This window comes from Dermacentor andersoni, chromosome 7, assembly GCF_023375885.2.
Source record: "Dermacentor andersoni chromosome 7, qqDerAnde1_hic_scaffold, whole genome shotgun sequence".
Classification (NCBI taxonomy): Eukaryota; Metazoa; Arthropoda; class Arachnida; order Ixodida; family Ixodidae; genus Dermacentor; species Dermacentor andersoni.
Genome location: NC_092820.1, coordinates 100,918,967 through 100,944,423, shown reverse-complemented (window position 1 = coordinate 100,944,423; position 25,457 = coordinate 100,918,967). Strand labels below are relative to the sequence as shown.

Here is a 25,457-nt window from a genome sequence, read left to right as displayed (position 1 = left end):
TTTAACTTAGCTCACTAGAAAATGCGTGGTATTATGAATCTCACCTCCAGATATTCAGCTTCGGCGAAGTGTCGATGGGCTTCCTGCACGTCGAGATCGCTCTTTGCAATAATTGTGTCGGGAGATCCAGTGTCACGAGCCGTTGTGCAACCAAGGAACAAGAATCTGCGTTTAATGGCGACTGGAAGGCATTTGCCAGCCATAGTTACCGTCGTCTTGGGCGCCAGTGCTTCATCCATGTATGGTGACATGACCAGAGACAGCTGTGAGCAACGTTGACGTTATTACATTGGTAAAAAAGACGTCACAGATGAAATCAACATAAAAATCGCAGTTCGGGAAGAGCTGGCTGTCAAAGCCTTGCATATCTGGGAAACAATATTGATAACACGTATATCGTCTATTGTTTTATCAGCATCGCAAGCATCTGCTACTGTGTAATCGTGTTTGACGAAGGTTTTTGCATAATGTCTAATCCTCTCTGGTATACTTTTTACTTGGTTTTACTTGCTGAACAAAAAATCAATGGATTTCACCTTCTGAAACAACTGTTGCGCGGAAAGAAATGACTACTTTTCCATTTTGGTTGTGCAAAAGTCAAAAGCACGCTGGAGCAACCACGTATTGACGCTTCCTTCCCTTGGTCGCCGACCGAACGCTACTTTCCGTTCGCGTCTGGTATACGCGTTTCACAGCAATCAGTTGCCCGGTGCATACTTTATTTATGCATCTTGTTAAGCTTGCAGGGTCTGCTAACATAACTCTCCGACGCGCATTGCTTCCCACCTGGATAACTGCATAAAACATGATTACCATGAAACGTGGTTATAACGGCGCGTTTTGCGGACAAGACTCAGAAAGAATGCAGAGAAGACAGTCGCCAAAGTTTAACTTAGCGTCACTGCGGAAAAATTGCACGACCAGCAGTTGCTGAGCACAAACATTAGAAACAACATCGGCACAGCGCACTTTGTCAGCACAAAAGCAGATCATCGTGTCTCACTTCACTACTGAAAGTCCTGATCTGCGCAAGATTAAAGACACATTTTTAACAACGCTATAACATATTCTACACTCTTAATATCCGCTCACTTCTAAACTTATTGTGCAAATATATCTCTTCTTGATCAATTAAGTGACGCGGTGCTATTGCGAGAGCGCTATGGCTATGTTGTTTCTAATGTTTCTACGCAGCAACTGCTCGTCGTGTGATTTTTCCGCAGTAAAACTCAGCTGAAGTTCGGCGACTGGTCCTGTGTATTCGTTCTGTGTCCTGTCATCAAAACGCGCCTTCATATCCATGCTCCATCAAGCCAGCAACCAACCAACCCATCTAAGTCTCTTAATGATTACGAAGAGCACACTATCCGGTTTAGAAATTATTATGCAGAGGGTCACTTGTCGCGTCATTCATGGCGTCAATACCTTTTGGAAAAACAAGTAACAGACCATTTAGAGAAGCCATTGGCTAGATTTCCCACTGCGCATATTGTGCAAACTCCGGAAGCTCACGCACCGAATAATGTACGTCTTCTGGGTTGTTCTTGCTTCCATGATTCTTTCGTATTGAGTGGCGTATGGCAAACTTGGGCCTAAGCAGGACACGCAGCGGCACGAGGCATATGTCCTACTCTGTTTGTGTTCGCCGTGCGCAACACCTTAGAAAACTCACGTAACCAATAGGCGAAAATTTCTACCGTCGTGAACTCCTTGACGTACTTAAAGTTCAAAGGCAGTAGCTGCGCACCTGTGACCCAGTAACAGAAGTTCAAATGACGTCCTTACCCTCATACATTTCCCAATTGTGCCTTCTGGGAATTCAAGCTTGGCACATTTTTAAGTATATCAGCAGATGCTATAGATATCTAAACAGATTAGCGTCTCTTTTTCATTAGCGATACATTATGGCTGAAAACTTTAGGTGTATAATGATATACTCTCCAATAAAGAGAATCATTGAATGGCCAAATAGCAATGTGAATACGTGCCTGACAGATTTCGCGTAAAAAATGGTCTTATGCCTGCCGTTGCCATAGAGGAATTATAGCGGAATATGGCAAATTAGTTCTGAAAAATACTTCATAGTTGCGAAAGTGTCAAGAAAGAGAAAATTGCCATCGACATAAATGTTGCACGAAGCTACAGAGCAAGCCCATACGTGTTTCTCAGAAGAAAAGTTTCGCAGTTGAGGAAAAATTTTCCTAGTCCAGTTACCAAAACCGGGACCAACGGCTTTCCGAGGCGCTCGCTGTATCATCTGAGCTAACCTCGAGGCTAGCTGACTGAAGCGCGAGGGTGAGTTAATTTACAATTCGCAGCAGAGGGAAACCGAACATAGCAAATCAGTTCTGCGGAATTGCGCAGGGCAGAGGAAACATCATGCAAGGCACAATTACCAACAACCCAAACGTAGCACGCAGGTAGAAAGGGAATTCATATGGGTTTCTTGTAGCTTCGTGTTACGTTTGATTGAATGACAATTTCCCTTTCCTGGATATTGCGGCATATTGAACAGCAATTTAAGATTTCTTCTAGTACTACATAATTTTCGCGATAGCACAGGCATGTCATGCTTTTATTTACACGCTCTAACAAAAAAGCGCTGAATCATATAACATTTTTCATTATTTTGCACATTACAATTTAAACCACAGTAAATTTTCTCGATGAATTCCTTGTCTTCATTGTCTGTTGGTTTTATGTGATCGTTATTGACAAAATCGAGCCCCTTATTTCCCGTTCTCTCGTTTATTCATTGCGAGCATCTTGAATCTAACAGGCTTGATTTCATTGGGTAGCGTGCGAGGGTTTATTAGCCCCGTGCCTGTTATCCTAAGATCACGTGTTACGTGACTCCATCGGGCAAAAAAGGATGTTCCACATCCGCTCATCTTGGCTCAGAGTGGCGCTGGCTACCACTCTTAGGCCTACGTCTAGTAAACATGAATACCCAAGTGAGTGGACGAATTGATAGTCATCGCCATATAGTCAAATACGTAGTGTAACACACGCGTAATGCTTAGGTTGTGGGCTCAGACCACACCGAGGACATGTAATCTTTTCTTCCATTTTCATTTCCCTTTTCTTCATTATTTTCTGCGTTCCTATTTAAACCACAGTTACTTTGTCCGATGCTTTTCTTGGCTTCATTGTCAGTTTCCTTTTTATGATCATAGGTTCCACTGGCAACTCGCAGTAAGCGTGCAGAAAGAAAAACTTGGAGGACGCTGAAGCTTCACCTGTAAGAGTGTAACGCGAAAGCGTTATCGGGCCCCGTTCACATCGGCTTCTCATTCGCTTGCCATGGTCTTGAGTCACATAACTATGTAGTTACTACGAGCACGCACTCCAGCGCTTTATGCTCTACTGCTGACGTCATCTCTCCTCCTCGGCCCCGGCGAGCAATGGAACCGTTCCGCTCCTGGCTCAATCTCACGCGCACAGGCGTTCCTTCCTTCACGGCAGTGTTGAAGTGTCCATCGAAAAGCGAGATGGCTACTCCGCGTTTTCTTTCGTTGAAAATCGAATTTATGTCGATACGAACGCACCTGATTGTCGAAGTACAATGAAATATCGGAATCACCATTATTTCGCATGATTGCCTCATTCATAATTAGCATATTCATAATTACTCAAACACGCATGAGTACATGTCTCTAACGCACTTTCTTAATTTAAAGACAACCCACTCTCTATGTCTCCCTACTATCCACAGCTAGCATCCGCGGCCCCAAAGACATATATCGAACGGTAACTGGAAAAGGTGTTTCAGTTTCCGCCCAACAAAATTATGTTTTCTCGTACGTTCAAATTACAATTCGATGGTTTGATGTCGGAAGGTTGTGTGTAAGTCGTACTTTACGTATTTTAGGACGCATTTTACTTTGAGAAATTCAATTAGTTAAGTGACGCATGTGTGCCACGCGTAGGGCCTGCGTGGTTCCAGATGCGTGGTGGAGGATCGTTTTCCTCTAACAGACAACCCTGCCAACGCCGACACCAGATTTTTCTGCTACACGGGGCCCTTATCGCAATCGCGCGAAAAGAAAAACACCCCTGAACTGACGCCTACAATCGCGGCTCTTGCGCGCCACCCACAGTGCTGCTTTGAATGAATTACGAAAAAAATGTTAATCAACCACGAAGCCACGCACGTCAGGTCGAGCTGTATGTTCTGGGCACGCGCACAGCTAACGTTTCCCGACCTACCCAAATCGTGTGATGAACGTATTGATCACCAGTTCGCTACTGCAAGACAGATGCAATTACACGAATGAAATCTGGCCTAGCTCATTCAATTTTGACGGCTAGACAGCTAACCACGCATGAAATAGATTAAATGTCACCGAAAACGGCAACGTATTCCATTTCCTCAAAAGGCGGAACAGTTCTATCCGCCGATTTGGCCAATTGGTCCGGCCAAATTTCTGTATGTGTGTGCAGCTTTAAAAATAACAACTAGTTACTTGCAGATAATTACCTACGCAGTACATCTATCTGTCATATTTCTTGTTTTCATAACATCATTATGCAATCAACTTTGCTAGTCTCACACACATAGATATAGATGCTTCCTGCACAAGGGTTTCAGCAAATGGCTTGCACTTCCGTCTACGTGCAATAATACTAGGCAGCAGCAGGAGCAAGTTGCCACACTTGGATGCACAAGAAATCACATCGCAGTGTGGTCGAAGGCACATTCGAGCTTGCTTACCTTCGGGCACTTGTACAACAAGCTGGTCAGTGTCGCTTGGTTAAAGAGCAGGACGTCTGACCCAGTGATCGGAATGTTTCCCAAGAGCTGCTCCATGCGGGACGTGGTGCACGAGCCTTGAACTATCGTTCCGCCCTCCCATTCCAAGCGTAGATTGTGATAAAGGACCACGGAAGTGACGGCCGGAAACCATGTCACCAGATCCCGGATTTTATTTCTGTGCAAGGATGAACGAAAAAATTCAGCAGAACCATTTCACGATGACTGTCGACGGTAATGCGAATACTTTTCATGCAATGTAACGACACACCGTACTGCTGAACACATCTTTGTTTGAAATCTGTAGTGGCCATTGCGACATTTGCGTTGCTTCGGCTACGTGTGCATACACTGTTGTGCGGTATCGAATCACGTTGCTGTGGCATTCGCTTGCGAAGGTCGACCCCCAGCAAGAATGCATGACGACAACATTATGACAACGAGGCAGTGACGACAGCAGAATGACAAAGAAGAAATGACGCCGATCGGGTGACAAACGGGTTATGTCGACGACAGCATGGTGATGATGAGATGACAGTTCTGAAATGATGGCGATGCTATCGGCAGCAGCGCGACGACAACGACATCAAGACAATGGTATGGCGACGATGGCATTAGGACAAAGCGCTACGACTACGATCACGATGGCGCGACGATCACGGCACGGCGAGCGCCGGATGGTGAAATTAGAATGACGACGTTGGAACCTCTACGAGAGCATCGCGAAATTAGTATAACGACTAATGCATGGTGACAGCATGACGACGATGGCCTGATAGGGCGAGGGTATGATGGTGATTGCGTCACGCCGAGTGTATGAAGGTGATAAGGCAATAACGATGGCATCACGAGAGTCGTATTAGCAAGATGAAATAAAGACGATGGAAAAATGGCATCATTATAGCGAGAATATACCTAGGGCCCAAGCTGCTAGACTTCTTGGTCCGCTCGGGTGACGGACGGACGGACGGACGGACAGACAGACAGACAGACAGACAGACAGACAGACAGACAGACAGACAGACAGACAGACAGACAGACAGACAGACAGACAGACAGACAGACAGACAGACAGACAGACAGACAGACAGACAGATATATTAAAAATATAATTGCAGGACTCATCTCACGGTGGCTGTCGACGGTAATGCGATCAGCAATCGAGCTTGTAGCGGCACACTATATTTCTGAAGTCACGTTTATTTAATATCTCTAGAGGTCATTCTGAGACTTGCGTTACTTGGCCTATATTCGACATACTCCAGTCTTGACCCACCTCGCTATGGTAGTCGTTGACTGAGGCCGCCATGAGCATGACGACTGTAAAACACTGATACATTGACCATGGTAGAATGACGAAGAAATCACATTGATGGAACGACAAAGGCGGTATGACAACGATGGCATGACGACAAACAGGTGACAATTCCTAAATGATGGCGATGGTGCAACGACGACATCGTGACGATAAAGGCATGAGGACACTGGCGTGACGGCGAGTGCATGAAGACGATGGCATGATGACGACGGTATGGCGATAAACAAATAACGAATCCGGAATGTAGATGATGGAATGAGCACGGCGGCATGACGTTGACAGTATGACAACGGCTGCATAATGATGACTGATTGACGACAGCATGATTGTGACAGAATGACGAACATATAATGATGTCGATGAATCGAACACAGTATGACCACGATGGCACGACTACACGGGAAAACGTTACTGAAGTGATGACGATGCCAAAGCGACAGCGCGAAGAAGTCGGCATAACGACAATGGTGTGATACTGTGTGAGGATGACGGCGTGAAGACGACTGAATAAGAAGCATTGTAGGTGGAAGTTAGAATGACAAGGATAGAAGGAACGCCCCAGTATCCCGACGATGGTACTACAACAATAGTGTCACGACAATTGTAGGACGAAGACGGCGTGACAACTGCATCGCGGGAGTTGGAGGTTGAAAGTAGAACGACGATAGAACGAAAGTGACGGCATCGCGACGGCGATATGACAGCGAATGCGTGATGATGCTGCATTGTCGACGCTGACACGACCATGGTATGATCCCGATGAGATAATTGTATGACCTCAATGACGTGACGACGACATTATCATGAATCCTGTATAACGACTACCGCGTGACGACATCATTCCAAGAGTCGGATGAGAGAGAGTGATGACAATGGAACGACCACGACGGCATCACGATGGCGGTGTAGGAACTAATGCATGACGGCTGTATGATGATGATCGTGTGACGACGACGGCCTCACAAGAGTCGGATAACAAAGAAAGAATGACAACCATGCAACGAGCATGACGGCATCAGCAGCACATATCTAGAGTCTGAAGATATTGGACCACTTGGGCTATGAGGCGGTGTAGGAGGTGTAACCATAGAGTTTCATACAATAATTACTAGAGGGAACTTTGGAGCTGCAGTCGTTGTACCACCGTGGGAATGATGGGAGGTGCATGGATTTGTCTGATCTTCGTGCTTGTGGATTCAGACGTTCTTGTGGCTTTGTATATTGAGCTATAGAAATCTTATTGTCGTAAATTTCAGCGCAATCTATACTCTCCGAAGTGCAGAAGATGCCGCGAACACGCACAATTGCTGATAATTGCAACGATTGAGCTTCTCCAGGTGGCCACATCGAAGCGCGCCAAGCGTCTCAAGGCACTGGCATGGTATGGGCACGACGATGATGGCGTGACGTTAGTCAGATCGCGACGATGGGATTACAATTATGGAACAACCACGACTTCATCAGGACGGCGATGTGGCAACGAATGCACGACGTCTGTGTGACGGTGTTGATGTGAGGAAGATTGTGTGACGACGACGACATAGCGAGAGTCGCATGGCGAAGTTGGTGATTATGCAACGCCCACACTGTTTTCACGACCACGCACACATACCTAGTGGCCCAAAATACAAGGTAAATTGGGATACGTCAGGCTACGTCAGGCATAAGTATGTTACAGGTAAATACCTGTTTACCTCAGGCCAGCGCTTATTGTGTGTTTACTTGGAGGCAGCACGTGCCTGTTTCGGCGCAGGCCAAGCAGATCAGCGTGCTCGTTGTTCTTGTAACAACTGCTGCATCTGGTTCGATAACGTTCATACGTGCTTTCACAGCAACAAAAATATAATGCATTCGGTGCCCACTAACGCGATACTATGGCAACGTATCCTTAAGGCAAGTAGAGCAATGGTGCTATTACGTTTCAACACCGAACCACTTAAGTGATTGGTAGTGAAGCGTAATTACGAATAACGAATATTAAGAAAAATCCAGTGTCATTACACTCTGTGGAGGTGGATGACCAGCGAAGCTGTGTATTTGGACACCTTAATGACAGAGTGTCAATTGCCGTGCGTCAAACGCTGTATGGACACGAATGGAAGGCGAAGCGCGATGGTCGCTCCTCCATGATGTTGAGACTCGGAAGATGGTGAGGCACCGGGGGGTACACATGCCAATGTACTGTTGCAAAACGCGGCACGACGCCTTTTACTAACGAATCCTGGCACGTAGAACAGACACGCAACTCACCGCAGTTCGAGGGCACGCACTGCTTCACCGTAGCCAAGGCCATCATGTGTTGGTCGACGTCATGCAATGCAGTAATGGATGTGATGTCACTAAAAAACCACAAGTGGTCACACACAGCAAAGCCCACACAAAATTGGTTCCCCACAAACTCCCTCTGAAACCTGGCCGCTGCTCCGGTGAAACGTTTCAAGTTTGGGGGATCCGGGCCACATGGACGGTTCGCATTTCTTTCCGTCTCGCGGTTCCGACGGGCAGCACGCTTACGGGACTGCCACCACAGGAGAACGGAAGGAGAAGAAAGGAGATACGCAAGGGCTTGGGACGCCGACAAAGAAAGGGCGGTGCGAACGCAGACATGACTGACGTGGGTCGAAGTGTAGTATCAGTTCTTATCAGCTTAATATCTGACACGGGTTGTATTTCGACCTCAGACATTAAACTTACTTTTGCAAGTTGGCGGAGTGCTTAAAGGCTGCTTCACCTTCGCCGCGGATCGGCTCGGTACTGCACTATGTTCGGGATCAGCCCACATATGGTGAGAAATTTTCGATCTACACGGCTCGATAATCATACACAATGGTTTTCAGAGCTACGCTATATACGGCTTCACCGTAATATATGTTACGAATAAAGAAACTATTGCAAGTCGGCGGTTTTGTCAGTGTTGCACAAGAATGTCAGAATGTCAAGATTTCTGTGTGGCAATGCTAAAGATATCTGGGCACAGGAGGTTAGCGACACTGGCCAGAGTGTTCTAGTCTTAAACGAGCTTTCGCACCATTCGAATCCAAAACTTCTTTAGGGGCTGAGGTCTCGTCGCCAGCCTTGCTGGTTGCCCTTTAATGCCGGGGATGAAGGGCTGAGGCACCTAGGTTAGCAGCTGGTGGGATCGCCGGCATTGCCCGTCTACGCTGAAGCCAATGCCGATGAGACGCTCGTTGAGGGAAAACGAACGATGGAGTAGTGCTTCGTAACTTCACCTTAGCCAAAAGTCCCAGACGCTATGCAAGCAAAGCCTTAATCGACTTTTGCCCTTCCTAACTTGACTACAAAGTGCAGCAGCTTGAACGCGACATGAGGGAAAAAAATGGATTGTTGTCTATGATAAATACCTAATAAATTTCTTGTCTATTGATGTGAGGTGCACGTAACGTAACCTTTATTTTATTCTGATTACCAATTACATTTAACGCAAGTATTGCGAATAGTTACGCAAGTGGCGTCGCTAGTTATTTTGATACTATGTCCACTACCACACGGAAACACCTGGAAAAGTCTCGCCGTTGTACAAAACAGGCCTAAACTTAGCATCGCGAACTCATAAAGCCCATGACACATGAATGGCACACGAAGTAAATCCCCCGGATCAAAATATATTCCGGCAATCGATTATTAAAAGGGCTTTAACACTGCTTCTAAACGCCAAAAATATTACCCCACTTTGCTCTATTTAAGACGCTGTAATATCAAAATGATGCCTCAAGCCACCGATACTCGCCAAAGTGCTGCAGTCTTACCTGTTATGTACAAGGACTAAGGAGCGCACGTTCTTCAGCACATATTTGGCAGTAGCAAGAAATTCCTTGGAAGATGGGAACTCCTGGCTTCCGGCGAACAGAGCAGCTGAATATCGCAGGTTGCCCAGGAATGCTCGGTATTTTATGAAGGCGCGTTGGCTCATGCTGAAGCGTCTTGAATCCGAGCTAAGCTCAATGTCCTCGGGAAGAAGCCGTTGTTTTGTAGGCGCCTCCTGTAGTTTCAGGACGATAAGGTCTTCGCTGTTAGCAAGTTCATGAGGGTCTCCAAGTTCTTCTATCAATTTCACCATTAATTCTTGCGGGCCCATGGTGCCAAAACAGCCGTTTCTTCAAACCGAAGAATACGCTATTTGTGTTTGTCTCTCCTTACGTCGGGCTGCAACGTACGCATAAGGGAGAAAACATTATCAAGAAGGAACATGAAATAAATGTTCAGCAGACTTACTGAGTTGTCATAGCCAGCTGTACAAGGTCCACAAACTTATTTATGTAATGCAACCACAAACCGCGCGTCATTGACCAAGTTTTCCCGCCAAGTGCAATATGGCGGCTCACTCTAACAGGTGCTCCCTCATCTTGAGTAAGGAATACTCGTATCACTTAGAATACACAGAAAAACCTGCCCTTTAATATAAGCCTTACATTTGAGCTCCTTAAAATTTAGCGTCCATTGGACATTCAGTGTTTTGGTTTGTAGGTGCCGTGCACAGAGAAATGTTAAAGATGAGAGCATCCCGTTGCAATCAAAGACTGCCAAACAGGCAAACATGGTCATTCGCAATGTAAAGCTGCCATATCAGCAATGTGAAAACTGCGCCGCTAGGCTGAACCATATATTTATTTTTTCCTATTATCGGTCCTACGTCTAAATAGCTTATCTGAGCTGAGGAAACCGTTATTCCGACTATGTAATCCTCATTTACGCCACCTGTTGACTAAGCCTTACATCAACCCCTGGGGCAGCTGACGGGCGTAACCTTTGTGAGCAAGACTACAGACCCCACCTGCAAAGGCTGTAAAATACCTACCCTAATTCGGGAATGCAAAATATGACCATGCAAAAATAGACAAAAGTGTACCGCAGCGACGCTGTAATGGCCTTTGCTACAGAACCAGCAGTTCTGTACACACAAACGTTGGAGTGGCTAGCTGCCATTCCTAAATTCTGGGGTCTTTGGTGCCAAAACGACGATCTGATAAAGAGACGCGCCGTAGTGGGAGACTACGGACTAATTTTGACCATCAGGGATTTTTCAACGTGCTCCCGATGCATGGTACATGGGCGCTTCACGCTTCACGCCTGTCGAAATGCGGCCTGCCGAAAAGCCGCTCGTCGCAATGCTGCTGCTGCGGGTAGCGCAACGCCTTAGCCACTAAGGCGGGTTCCCTGCCGTTCTTCAGTGCAGACAAATGCGGCCACGTAGTTTTTCACCGATCGCCACTAACTTCAAGGCATCAGTTTTAGGAAAGGACTGTGGCTTTACATAAATATAGCTATGAGGCTTCCTCGCGGGACATGTGTCCGCGTGCAGAAGGCTAATAATGTAATAACGTGAAAAAATTATGCGTGGCTCTGCTATCGCAAACACCAGAGACCAGTGAAGTTGGGGGAAGGCCAGTAAAGTATTGCGAAAACGCACCCAAGAGATACGAGCGCTGGCAACGCATCCCTACGACGTCCGCCAAAGGCGTCTACTACGGCGTCCGCGATTCACGTGACCAACGCCGTAATGGACGCCGCGGTTGGCTCTACTCTGTACGGAGCGGCGGGCGAGGACAGCGAGGCACTCTAGCAGCCGCCGGGGAAGAACGCCCCGCCTCCTTCGCCTGCCCCCCGCAACACGCGCCACAGGAAAGGATTGAGGGGGAGTTGGAAGAGGGCACGCACCTGGGCCGCGTTCCTCGCTCACGTGCGCGCCGTTATTTCTCTTCCGCTAGTCTCCGCCCACCCTCACCGCGTCGCTATGCTGTGCGATGCTATCTTATACTCTGCTTTTACTCTCTCTCACCTCTCTCTTCCCCAGCTCGTTGAAGCTGCGCACGTCAGCAGAAACCCAGCGAGGTTCTAATAGCTCCACTGTAAAAGTTAATACCGGCGCCCGCGTCACCATTCGTATATGTGATAGCACCACTTTTCCGGCCCACCGACAAATGTAGCAACATCTGCGGTTTCACGCCTAGACGGTGAAAGACATAGGACCTATAAAAAATCTGCGGAGTTTTACAGCGGCCAGTGCAAGTATTGGATTGCTTATGCTTGGCGTTTACTGACAGTTCTGCACAGATTAGCGGTTGCTCACAGTTGCTGAGTAGGAATGTTCACTGTTCATAAGCATAACGCTCACGCCAGCAGCTGAATGGAGAAGGCTGCTCTTGCTCGGATGCGAAGTGAGCAGAGCCTGTCCGTGCCTCTGTTTGGGTTAAGCATACCCCAGCCACGCAGAATGCGAGTCGCTGCCTGTATTACATACGCGTTTATCTAAAATGCGAGATCAAGAAAGTTTTCAACATGCCTGAGCTCATGAAATGCAAGCTAAAGCATTGGCTATAAAACTGCGCAAAGCGTCTATGCGTAATTTTTGGAACAGTCAGTCTAAATATATAACACTTGACTCCATCAAAATGATCCTTCTTGCAAGGGGGCAAATTTACGCATTTTCTCTGCAGGCACCCCCAATGCAGTGGCTCGACATTCGCTCTGCATATGCGCAAGCCAAGGACCGCGTCCGCAAGTGATGAACCTTAGTGAGTTACACGTTTTCTGCCTTTTCTGAAGATGCACTCAAAAAAATTTCGGCAGTACCAATCCCACGATCACTATCAACAGTAATTTGCTTAGCACTGAATCAACATAACGACACAAAGCAGTGCCACAGTGGAAACTAGTTATGTACGAGGCGTGTTCGATGATGATGATAGATTTATTGGTAAGCACTTTGAAAAGAGGTGGTGAAAAATGGTCACCTAGCCTCTTTCAGTTAATCGTATATGCTATACATCCTTCTCATTGTAGCATTTTTGTATACATCTCAATGATTCTTTCACTTCCTCAATACACTATAATCTACCTTGTAGCGCTGCCTGTGCATTTAATGAATCCGGTGGTTTAATTCTCTTCCCTGATTTTTTTTCCGCCAATACTATAATCGTCTCTTGCTTATTCTAACTATTACCAGTTGATACGTTCGTCCACTTTAAATCCAAGCGCTTCTGGAAGGTGCATGTTACCTACAGGTCTCACTGGGTGAATGCCTTTAAATTTTATTAGAATGTTCTGAGTGTTCTCCGGATTTTCGCTGCAGCATGCACATTCCTAATCTTGTAGAGATTACTTGCTCCGGTATGTTTTTATCTTTAGGCAACCAGCTAGAGCACCAAATAGCAATGCACTTCCCTTTCTGTTGTCATATAGATTTTCCTTTGTAATTTCTTTCTTCCCATTGTTGTAAACCTCCATGCTCCTTTTGTTTCCACTCTTTGCATCCAATTCACTTTGTTTCTGTCACTTTCTTTTTGATGACTCCTGGTTGTCTAAACTTTCAATTACCCTGTACTTGCTTGCCAACTTTCTTTACTTTTTCCTCTATTTTGTATCCAAGCATTTGAAGGTACATATGCTTGTGCACTGTATCCGCCCATTTATTTTCATATACCTTCCTGAGCCTTTCTTCAAACCTAATTTTGCTCTCCGCTCCTCTCACTTCGAGAGAGACCCAACCCGTATCACCCTCCACTGCCTCATTTGTGGTTTCACTGTGGGCTTCCAAGGCCAACCGGCCTCCCAATTTTGTGGTTAACTTCCAGCCCCGACAAGGTATCCTATTTTAACCGCGGAATGACTTCCTTAAGAACACTCGGCGCCATCCGCAGCGAAAGCTTCACATGGCCTCCGAAATGCATGGCGAGCCCATGCATGCGAGCGCTGAGAAACGCGCCATAGGGCAACCAGTCTCCTCTCTCGCGCTTCTTTTTAAGCATGTTGCGCCATCTAATAGCGCTGCCAGGAATGGCACGTGTGACCTTCTAGAGTGAGGCGGTGCGCTGGTGCGTGAGAACGCTGTAATTTATTCCCTCTATTGCAGCACACCCATTTTGGACCCGTTCACTGTTTATAAACAGAGGCCCTGGACGGCTTCCCGTTTTGCTCATTGACGTAGCCCGCTCAATTTAGCGACCAAGAAAGGCATTGGCTGCGATATTGACTAGCGAGAGTGCGTTAAAACCTAAGATCGGAGATTTTCAACACTTTTCCTCTGCACATAAGAACAATTTTACAAGTGAATGTTGCCCTTATTTACACGAAAATATTTATGTATGTGTCTTGAGGCGCAATGCGCATGTCTTTTATCTGAAAACTTCAAAATACACTGTCCGCCACTAAAACAACTTAAAAACGTGCCTTGTGGTCCGGCGCAGTAGACTGATAGGGCCGGTGACCGGAAGTTTCTTGGGGGCGCCCTCTCGCTGAACATATCGCGTGAGTGAGATCCAAATTGCCGAGATCTTCAATAATGAGCGGCACCTAGTTGCATCATCACACAGCTCACTAAAGCGTTGGCATTAACGACGTTCACTGAAAAGCGTCACATACCCAGTGCATTTATCGCGCAGTCTGCTTAAGCGTCGGGTTGCTCTCATTGAGGAACACAAATGACGCAATTGCGCCCAGCGTCGGAGAAATTCAAACGATCTTGTTTGTCATCCTAGAGTGACACACACCTACTGGCACCCAGTGCTCCAAGTCGGGCGTCAAGAAGTTTTACTGAAGAGCGGTATGTACCCAGTCCCCCATCTACTGGAGTGCATCATGTAACCGCGCAACGACAACGGACGAGGAAAGAAACACACAGGACAGGCGCGCCTCTCCGCGCCTGTCCTGTGTGTTTCTTTCCTCGTCCGTTGTCGTTGCGCGGGTACATGATGCATTCCAATATCGACCACCAACTAGCCCGCCTCTCCCTGTTAAATATGTTACCCCCCTCTACAGTGGCCCATGTGGGCGGGAATAATGTTCGGTTAAAGGGGCAGATGTGAACACATGGACACATACTCAGTGACTCAAGTTGTTCCGGCGGTTGGTTGCTAATCCTGTATCTTCAGCACAGCAGCCCGATGCTCTAACCAATCGACCATGGGCTACATAGTGACCTAAGTTTGCAGGAAAACGGTTAGCTAGCTAGCTAGCTAGCTAGATAGCTAGCTAGCTAGCTAGCTAGCTAGATAGATAGATAGATAGATAGATAGATAGATAGATAGATAGATAGATAGATAGATAGATAGATAGATAGATAGATAGATAGATAGATAGATAGATAGATAGATAGATAGATAGATAGATAGTTAGATAGATAGATAGATAGATAGATAGATAGATAGATAGATAGATAGATAGATAGATAGATAGATAGATAGATAGATAGATAGATAGATAGATAGATAGATAGATAGATAGATAGATAGATAGATAGATAGATAGATAGATAGATAGATAGATAACCCCCCGGAAAGTCTGAAGCAAGTCTGAAGTCTGATCCAAGCCGGCTCAGCTCAAGTCGAGATCTGGCTACTGCAACACATTACGCAGATGCCGCTACATAGGTGTCGTCTGTTGTGATGCGCATTAACGCAAGTAGGCCTCAAAGGGTCTATTGAATTACAGCACATACGCATTAGCTTACGCCAAGTATACTTATTGGCACGGTTCTCAGCATAGCACACTCAGAGGAACATACTCAAATTGACGTCACAGAGGTTCATTGGAGAGCGTCACATACGCAGTGGCGCATGTTCAGTGTCAAACACAAGAGATGATGTCGAGAGGTCCGTCAAAGAGCGCCACATACCCATTGGACCAAGTCATACCTACCCAGTGGCATATACACCGTGACAAACAGAGGCGCATACCGTAGTTGGCGTCAAACAGGCTCATTGAGGAGCGGTACATGAGACTCAAAACTTGTGAAAAGAGGAACTTGTGAAAGAGTAACAACGAGGAACGCGGTGTGATGCCATACCAAACGGCGGAAGCGGAAAGGAGCGGCGCTGCGCAGCGGCGGAACACCTGTGGCTCGGTGCTACTAGTGGCGCATGCGCAGTAGTGACTAGGGAGCGAGAGAGACAGAAAAATATCCGCGGCGAGGTGCGCGTTGTGGCGTCATGTGCCTCCTCGGAGCACCACCACGGCGAAATCGCAAGTTTGCGGCCAGTAAAGGTTTCGATTTATTAAGGTCATGTCGGGTTCGATCAGCTCAATTTCTGATTCGACCCGCTGAAATAGAGGTTATATAAACGAAGCGGATGTACAAAGCTTCGAAGGGTTCAATGCGGCATTGCCGCGGTGACCTAGAAACGGACGCAGATTCCCGGAGTATATTCAATAGGGTCAATCGTCAACACGCGCATTTCGCAGTCAAAGTGACTGAAGACAAATCGCAGAACCGTAATTAATCCTGCCTGCAATAGGAAACATTTTTAAAAGGAATCCAATAGCCTCACGGAATCTCCTGAATGCCATATTGAGGGCACACCAAGCTTCCTTCAGCGTCTCTGAAGACCCCGAAATCCCAGTTAAAGCAACCCTGTCTATGTGCTCATCTATACAAAACAAAAAGCGGCAAATGGTACTCCCGTCAATATTTACATAGAGCGAACCATTCTTGGTGTGATTGCATCATGAAGCATGTGTGTGTCGTTATAAAGCGTGTTCTTGAACGTATAAATACTCGTATTGAAGAGCACTATGTTATACGAAGAAATTATTTTGTTCGCAGCGACATACATACAGGCTGGATATTATGCGCATTTTTACATGCGGCACGTCATCTGTATGTATTATATACAGGGTGTCCTCCATAACCTGAGCCAAACAAAAAAAATATGCAAATTCCGCGTGGGTGAACACAACCAAGGTAATATTGATTGCCGCTTCGCTTGGATGTACATAGACTATTTTTTCCATGCCACCTAATCAGATTATTATTCTTAATTAGTTAATTAACTTCTCGAATATTACAATAAAATGAAAAGAGTTGATGAGAAAATTCTAGAGCAACATGACGAACTCGCGATATAGCTTTCTGTTGCTTGATGCGTGCTGTATGAAAATGTTTTTCTGAGCGTGAAAGATGACCGGAAATAGAGGCAAGATTGCCGCGTTTCTGGCCGCTCGAGGCACTTCGCGCATATTCGGGAGGCTTCTTTAAAGCTTGTAAAAATACATTTATGGAGCACGCATCGAGCAACAAAAAGCTGTATCGCGAGTTTTTCATGTTGCTCCATAATTTTCTCTTTGAAACTTTTCATCTAATTATGCTACTTGAGAAGTTGATTAACTGAAACTAATAATCTAATTAGGCAGAATGGAAAAATAATCTCAGTATCAAGCAACGGCAAGCAACATTACCTTGGTTCTGTCCAACTGCGTGGCATTTACATATTTTTAAAGCTTGGGTGAAGTCACTAGGGACACCCTGTATATAGTGTCATGTTGAACTCGTGGCGTGTCTCCTGCGTCGGTTTCTTCACGTGCAACTTCGGATCGAAATCCGCCAAGCGCCTCAACGCGCTGGCTCAGCCGCAAGAAAGTGGGTTCCCTGCCGCTTGGCGGCTAGTTGAAGCATGTGCCCCTGCATCACCAAATGTACTTAGACGAGTCAAAGGCATGAATGTACCGGAGGGGGGGAGGTATTCTGTAAGTGTCGTCCTAGTGGACATGTTTATTTTTTTCTGCGGCTGAAGTTCTGGTTGGCTGAGCTGAGGTACACGTCAGACGGAGACAGAGTCCTTCAGCCAATCAGCAATTCAGCAGCCGACAAAATGGACAGGTCCACTAGGTGGGCACTAACAGAATAGCCCTCCAGGAGGAGTTAAAACTTCCTCTCTGAAATTGCACACAAATACGTTAGACTTTGATTTATCTGGAGGAAAAGGGATTTTGTCTACCTTGGGCGACTCACTGATTCATTTGTCGGAAGCCAAAAATTATCGATCATGTATTTCCAGATTGTTGTGAAACGTTATTCTTATGGGATATCTTACAACGTCTTTCAAGAAAGACACACCTGTGGATGCTTTGGCAGAGAATTTCTGCCAGTTGAAAATCAGGATAGTATTCCATTTGTCCTCTTTATTGTCTAGGGCCTCCGCATCACTTGGCGATCTAGGATGGCAGTTCGAAACGCTGACATAGACCGGAAGCCTATGAAACTATATTTCTAAGAAACGACCAGTAGAATTATAGCAGTGTACCAGTTTCTAACCCAAGAGCCTCAATGCCTCCCAAGAGTTGAACCATCGTTAAACATACGCGAATATTAACGGGATCGCGCAATGCCAGTTCCTAGAGACGGTTCCCCCAAATGTAGCTATTTCTGTGTTTGTGCTGTTCATTGTCGCAATAAAAATTGAAGTGGGGGGGGGGAGGGGGGTCCGCGGTGTAATGGTTTCAATACCAGGCGCGTGTGCTAGAGATCCTGTGTTCGAATCCTGACGTGGGACTTTTATTCTTGTACATTTAATTGTTTAAAACACTGTACTTTGGCAAAAAGAGTTTGTAAAGTCACAAAGCCACTTGATGCCAAAAGGACGAAGCTTGGGCAAAACCATGCACTATCCACCAATCCTATACTAGTTGAATTGCACTGCTTGCAACTCCCGTGGATTCTAGTTCCGGATTTCCACACAGCAATTATTGTTTGGAACTCTATGCTTAAAACCACGAACTCATAAACTACTTCTTCGCTGCCCTGTTCATATGTGGCGCTATTTCGTCAAATGCGTTCGACGTCAGAAGCCAGATATGTACGCAAAAGTGCATGGAACTTGGCAAGAAAGCTTCACTTGAAATAATATGCAGATCCCACGCACTGTGGGAAGCGATGTAAGCGAACCCTTGTCTGCTGTTTGCGTTCATTAACGTTATTTGGCGGTGATATATTGACGGCATACGACAGTCGTGACGGGATGTGAAAAATTACCTTTCCTGCTCCCCTTCTGTTGGTTGTTGTTGCTCCGCTCGGCGCTCCATGCGAGCCGTCGTATCCTCGGGACTAAGTGCACCCTTCGGGGCCACTTTTGGATGTAGCATTGTAGCTCACAAAACTGCCTCGCCTCTATTCCCTCGCTAACATTCTCCCCACCTCCTCAATCTACTGTGCTTTCTGTTGCGGGTGAGCACGGAGACAAGCGCGGCAGCTCCTGCACAGCGTTTGTCAGGGGTCGCGCCTAGTTAGGCGTCCTGAGGGTATTGTGCAGATGCGACGTGGCGTAAATCTTGACACGAGGTTCTCGGGCTGTCTTTCCTTCGTGCCACACTCGCATCATGCACCAACGCGATAGTGTTAAGGGCCCCGTGTCGCAAAAAAATTCCGGTGTCGACGCCGCAGGCGTCGCATGGCGAATAATCATTCTAAACGACAACCGCGCAGCCCCTCCGCGTGGCACATACCTTGTCTTAAATTCTTTACAAAGTTATTCCTCGGAATTCCGAGATTGACAACTCAACCCCTCAACCAATCAGGTTGAGATGAACCAGGAAGGTGAACGTATCAAAAGTATACTTCCGTGCTATGTCGTCTGCTACTGGTGCCATCGACAACGCCTGTAGCGTCCGCAGGATCCGCAGTGCCCGTCGTAGCGAAACACCGCGCAAATACGACGTAATGAACAAAATTTTGCTCGCGCACGCATCTGCGTTCGCATGTCTTGCAGTCTTTTGTCTCTGCTGGACGGAACTTACAACACAGAGTACATAATATTGCTATTGTTTCAGAGTTGCTAGGTTATTTAGATGCAGAAAGTTTCTTACCTGCACTTTTACATTGAGTATCGACAACACTTGGCACAACAGCAAGCAAGCGCCGTCCCACTTGTTCACGAAGACGCGGGCTCTCCTTTGCTCGTGCCTATTCCTACGCCAGCGTTTCTTGACAAACTAACGAGGTCGGTAAACGCGGCCCGCTTCTTCTTTGTCGCGGTATGCGAACATCTTCTGTAATAGACTCTCCAACCTGGGTCAGGTGGCGCTATGGATGGATGGATGCTATGAGCGTCGCCTTTGAAACGGGGCGGTGGGTTGCGCTACCAACCTCTTGTTCATATCTTGCCTAATGTTCTCCCTACGTTTTAAAAAAAACACAAACACAATGATTTTCCAACATCAAGCTTTCTAAACCAGCAAGGGGTCTTTGTTTTTGTACTCATCCATTGTCTGTGGTCTGCCTACTTCTACGCCAACAAACCTCCAATCGCCCCTTACTAATCTGTGTTGCGGACATATTCACTTTCCTCTGTTATCCCTGACCCAAAGAGCTCCCGGAGGCTTGAGACTAAACCGTCAGCTAGATGGATATTTTCATACTACAGTAAAATATTTTCCATCTTTTCACTAGCTTTACCCCAGCAACTACAATATTCGTTGGTGTACCTCCCTTTACGCGTTCTAAGGCATCATGATCTCTCTTCGAAAAGTAAAGACTTTCTCTTTTAGTTATGAATTATTTCTCCAGATTTTTGTTCCGCTTTGGTAGTTAGTGATAGCAGCTTTCTTTTCCATTTGCCGCCACCCAGGAGATTGGCACACCCTGTATCTTTGCGTCTTGCATTCTTTGTTGCCATTTTGATTACTATACCTGTCGTATACTTGCTGGTAAGCTTCCTACTTCTTTTCCTCCACTGTGAGTCAATGTTTTTTTTTTTCTGTACAAATACCTGCACACTCTCGCAACCCATTTACTTTCTTGCATATTCCATAGCGATTCTTCAATATCAATTTTAATGTGAGCTTCCCTCACTTCCAAACTTGTCCAGGACACATCATCCTGCACGGCTTCATTTGTAGTCTTCCCGTGAGCGCCCAATGCGAGGCGTCCTACTGACCTTTGGTTGCCTTCGAGTCCTGGTTGAACCACTGATTTCAAGCAAACAACCACGTTTCCAAAAGTAATTCCTCAAACCATTACACTTTTCTACATACCCTGGAGCACCTCTTACCTAATGTATCCCTATAACGCTCTGTGTTTCATTATGGCTGCGTTTCTCTTCCCCTTTGCTGTTATTCTCTTTTCCTATGTTTCCATATATCTATTGCCTTCGTTTATCCATACACAAACGTATTTGTATTCTTTTACCCGAGCTATTTCCCGGCGACACTATTTCCCCGTAGCGACACTGTCTGTTAATTGCTTTCATTAAATAACATAAAACCAATTGTAACGCTAAATTTTTGTTGTAAGTTCTCACGTTTCTGTCCACAGATATTAGCCAAACGTTACATATGACTTTCCTTTAAGCACGCAACACAATGTCGGCCTCATAAGACAAACGTGACAAACAAAACCTTCTTATGATACAGCCTGTTACTGTTACGACAATTGCAGTAACCACCATTTGTTTCCTGCTTAGTAGGTCCCCCCGACAGTTTTTACTTCGGTACCTCCGACTGTGCAGTTATATTTCACCTGTTTTTTTTACTACTGAATTTGATAAAGACAATCTACTTCATTTTACTAAATGAAATTAGTTCTACAGACGCTGCTCAGCAGTGCCGCTGGCGAGAACAAATGCAAAATTCACCACCGCGCTTAGTCGCGTTGCCGCGTTGTGTACGTGCTACAAGATTGTCTCCCTTGCATCTGTTTGCAGAAGCCTGTCATTCAGTGCCACAACAGCCTCGTAAACAAGAAGGTTCAACACCCACTGGTGAAATTATATATATTTCCGTGCAGGTAGTGCAACAAATAGAAAACCATGCGTCAGTGTAGTTTTTAGCAGGCTCAAGTAAATCGCTCTTCTTCGCTTTCGCATGCCAAATATTTATTCGTGTCGTGCAATCAGATGAGAGGCTTCTCGCCTGTAACCGGAAGCCATTCTTAAAGGAGAAAGTGGGGCTTGTAAAGAGAAAGTGGAGAAGTTATACAAGTCCACAAGTCAGGAGTAGCTGCTGATTCTCATAAGTACCCTTTGCCTCGAGTGGGTAATATTTCGGCAACCAAAGAGCGCGGAAATTTTTGCCACATTGGACATACCCAAGGCTCTCAAGCAGTTGCCTTTAGACCAAGACAACAAGAACTGTCCTCAACACTCACAAGGGTATCCTTCTGTTTAAAACGACTACTTTCAGCGCAAGTTCTGTTCCAGCCGTATTCCAGAGGCGAATGGACGGGCTACTGGGCTATATTCCAAGGGCGGGGGTTCATTACGATAATATCACGATGGCAAGAAGAATGATATCTCATGAATAGTTCGGAAGTGGGTGCAGGAGTACGTTCTCCGTCTGCACAGGGACAAGTGCCAATTCCGGCAAGCTGAAGTCGCATTTATCGATCATCCTATAGACGCTAGGGGTATGCGCCAAAACTACATCATCAAAACCATTGTCGAAGCCCCAGCACCGGCTTCAGTGAATCAGCTGAAAGCGTTATTTATTTAGGTCTTGTTTTCATTCATAGGTCTTGTGAATATTACGGGACAGCCTTGTCAAATCTTGCCAATACGTTCTCCCAGACAAAAGTACCGTGTGGCAAGGAAATCAGGAAGACTGAAAAGCGTTTCAAATGAGGCTTCTAAGTTCCTGGCTCATTTTCATCCACATAAGCCACTGCGACTTGAATGCGACGTTTCCCAGCTGGTATTGCAGTAGTTCTGTCCAACCGCTCAAATCGTGTTTGAATCATCGCAATGTCCAAGATGCTGACAACAGCAAATCGCAATTACTCGCCGCCAGAAAAACGAAATTCTGGCGCATGTATTTAGCGTTGAAGAGATCAGCCACTACCTATACGGACCTCGCTTCGTGCTAGTGACGGGCACTTGTCCCTTGCCCGCTTATTTAATGCAGGCAAAGCAATACTATCGATGGCGACCGCGAGGAAACATTGTTGGGCATTATCCTTTAGCAAGTACACCTTTACTATGCAGTACCACAAAGGTAGTGAGGATTCAAATGCCCACGCCCACAGTCACTTGCCTCTGCCAGTTACAGAGCCGCCGAATGGCCATGTCAATGAACAGGAGTCCGTTTTCTAGCCCAAAGCATGGAGGAAATGGCAGTGTGCACTCCTATGTGTAATCAATGACTGGCTGAGGTATAATTCTTCAACATACCGAAAAGTTCATTGCGGCTGGACGGCAACCACGCGTACCACAATGTCACGAGCGGCTACGGCCGTACTTCAACAGAAGAATAGAGCTCGCCATAAGCAGCTATTTTATGTACTGGGAACATCACATTGTTCTACCCATACCACCAGCACAGATGTTTGTGCACAAATACATTCGGTGTTGCCGGCCACTAAGGAAAAGTCGAGTCGACTACGTGCAGACTTTGCAGGCCCGCAGAATGGACCATGATGTTGGTCGTCCTAGAAATGAAAGCAGAGAAAATGGAAGCGATGCCAATAGAAAATGCAGCATCGGAACAACAACCAAAGCACTACGGTCAATGTTTGCATAGTTCGGGCTTTCAAAAACGTTCGTGTCCAACAATGGACCCCAGTTTGCGGGCCTGTTTTCTAGAGTTTCTCTCACGCAAAAATTTACAGCAACTGTTAACAGCACCTTATCTCACGCAACGTAAAGGATTAGTCAAAAAAGGTGTGCGCACGCTAATAAAAGGCCTAAAAAATCCAAGGAAAAGACCTAAAATTGTGGATAGGTCGGTCTGTCGGTATTACCGAACACCCATCAAGGATGGCTGGTCCTCTGCAGAATATTTGTAGGATTAAGAACTCAGAAGAAATATACGTAGCATCATGCCACATGAAAGCTTCGCAGATAGCCAGCGGGCAGCATGTGGTACATGTTATGCAGGTGAGCCGTTTCGGATGTGCAGCTTGAGAAAGAGTCGCAGGTGGAACCCAGGCGTAGTGCATGGTGGACAATGTTCTTGCATGCGTGGACTCGGCGCAAGGACTTCAGCAATGACAGCTGTAAAACGTAAAACGATAGAATTATGCTTCAACATAGCCTGGAAGAAACCGGGGCGAAAGTTGGTCCTCCACGGCATCCTCCACCTTTGCGAAGATCTACACGACTGTGCAGATAATCTGGATGTTTTGGATTTGAAGGGGGAAGATGTGAGTTGACATCGGCAAGCTGCAGCCAACGCAAATGGTCGACCACGGGTAGTAAGTTCACTTGGCTCAAGCATTTCTGAAGCTTACAGCAAAGCAATTTCTTGAGGTTCCGCTGATTTTGCGTCTGTTTCAAGGCGAAACCCTTGCAAATGATCGGAATGCACATACCGCAGACAGCTTCCAACAACGGCCGAATTTATTTTTTAGTCGTGCATGGCGATTTCACCGACTTCGATTTGCCAGACAACCATTTCATAACTTCACGTCGTACCAGCCGCACCAAAACACAACCGCCGACAGAACATGGCCGGGCGCTTATCTCAGACAATTTCACTCACACCACTTTGTCCAGCAGTTCATTCCTAACATTTGTATAAAGCAAAGAAGCCGAGTACTAAGTTTGCGCAGGAGAAGTAGTTGAGCGTGTGTCTTTACCACGAAGGTATGGGGATCATACGGTCTGTAAAGAAAGGTATCATTTATGAGCTGAAGATTTGGCTGTTCCCTTTGCCGTCATCTTTCTCTGACCCACATCATGATTGTAATTAATTTCATTACATTTTCTGATAATATTGAGACATACTCGCCGCGCCTGTTGTGACGCATCGAAAAGAAGCTCGGCCATGGTGGCAAACTTAGTTTGGCGTGTACTGAATCTTAGTGGGACAAGCTTGTGATGCTTTTTGTGGCCCCGCAACAACATATACCTCCTTTCGGTACTCGCGCTTGTCGAAAACGCGACGAGCTATTGCAAAGAGTGATACCATCGCAATGTGTTGCTTGTGACTGCAGAACGCGCAAAAGATAAGACCAAGGAGCTCAAACGCCAAGAACTTGCAACACGAAAATTCTGTTTGCTGAGCGACTGAAAACAGGCTTTGCACCCAAGCATTTGTCTTGAGCTCGAGTAGAAGGAATTCTGCGAACGTCCAGCATGGTCTGTTCGAGAGCCTGTGCTGTGACCACCTCTGTGTATACGTAGCGCACTCTCGCGTCGGTTGACGCCAAATTCTTTTGGAAACGCGCCGTCGCCCGTTCATTTGTGCGCTTAAAGTGCAGGAATAAATAAGGCCCGGGAATGGGGGAATGCTTGCAAATGGGATGTTTTCGTGATATGTACGGTGTTGTTCGGGATGAGTGGGTTATTTTCTACGCGTTTATGTAAAAGCGAATTGATCTTGTTTCTAATGCCACCGATTCATCAAGTGCACACGGTTCGCCACTATACGCATTATTCCTATAAGGTGTTAATACCAAAATGACACATGCTTGTGATTTACTTTCTTCAGCTGACGTTGTACAGTGGAGCTTCGTGCGGGAACTATTGCTGCTTACCTGGCACCACAACGTTGGATGAATGCATGAAAAGCCCGAAACGAGTATTTATATCTACAGTAAAATAAACATTTCTTCATCGCACAAAGTGTCTTGCGTCTTCTTTATGAAATTGCACGTGGCACATATCCAATAGAGGCTTGTAAAGATCGTTTGCAATCATTTTTACCTAATAATAAAACAATTCTGCA

General features: G+C 46.1%; 1 protein-coding gene and 1 pseudogene across 1 annotated transcript in view; one reads left to right on the top strand and one right to left on the bottom strand.

The window, feature by feature from the left end:
* Positions 1 to 19,820, bottom strand: part of LOC126534030 (uncharacterized) — a 29,870-nt gene extending 10,050 nt beyond the window's left edge. Inside the window, exons 1-4 of the mRNA XM_050181241.2 lie at positions 19,665 to 19,820; positions 9,839 to 10,235; positions 4,715 to 4,931; positions 45 to 263 (exon numbers count right to left, since the gene is read on the bottom strand). Of these exons, the coding sequence (XP_050037198.1) occupies positions 45 to 263; positions 4,715 to 4,931; positions 9,839 to 10,167 (765 nt within the window). The 5' untranslated portion in view covers positions 10,168 to 10,235; positions 19,665 to 19,820. The remainder of the gene's footprint in view (positions 1 to 44; positions 264 to 4,714; positions 4,932 to 9,838; positions 10,236 to 19,664) is intronic.
* On the top strand, positions 8,677 to 8,856 carry LOC126535012 (U2 spliceosomal RNA; annotated as a pseudogene).
* Positions 19,821 to 25,457: the final 5,637 nt, after the last annotated feature.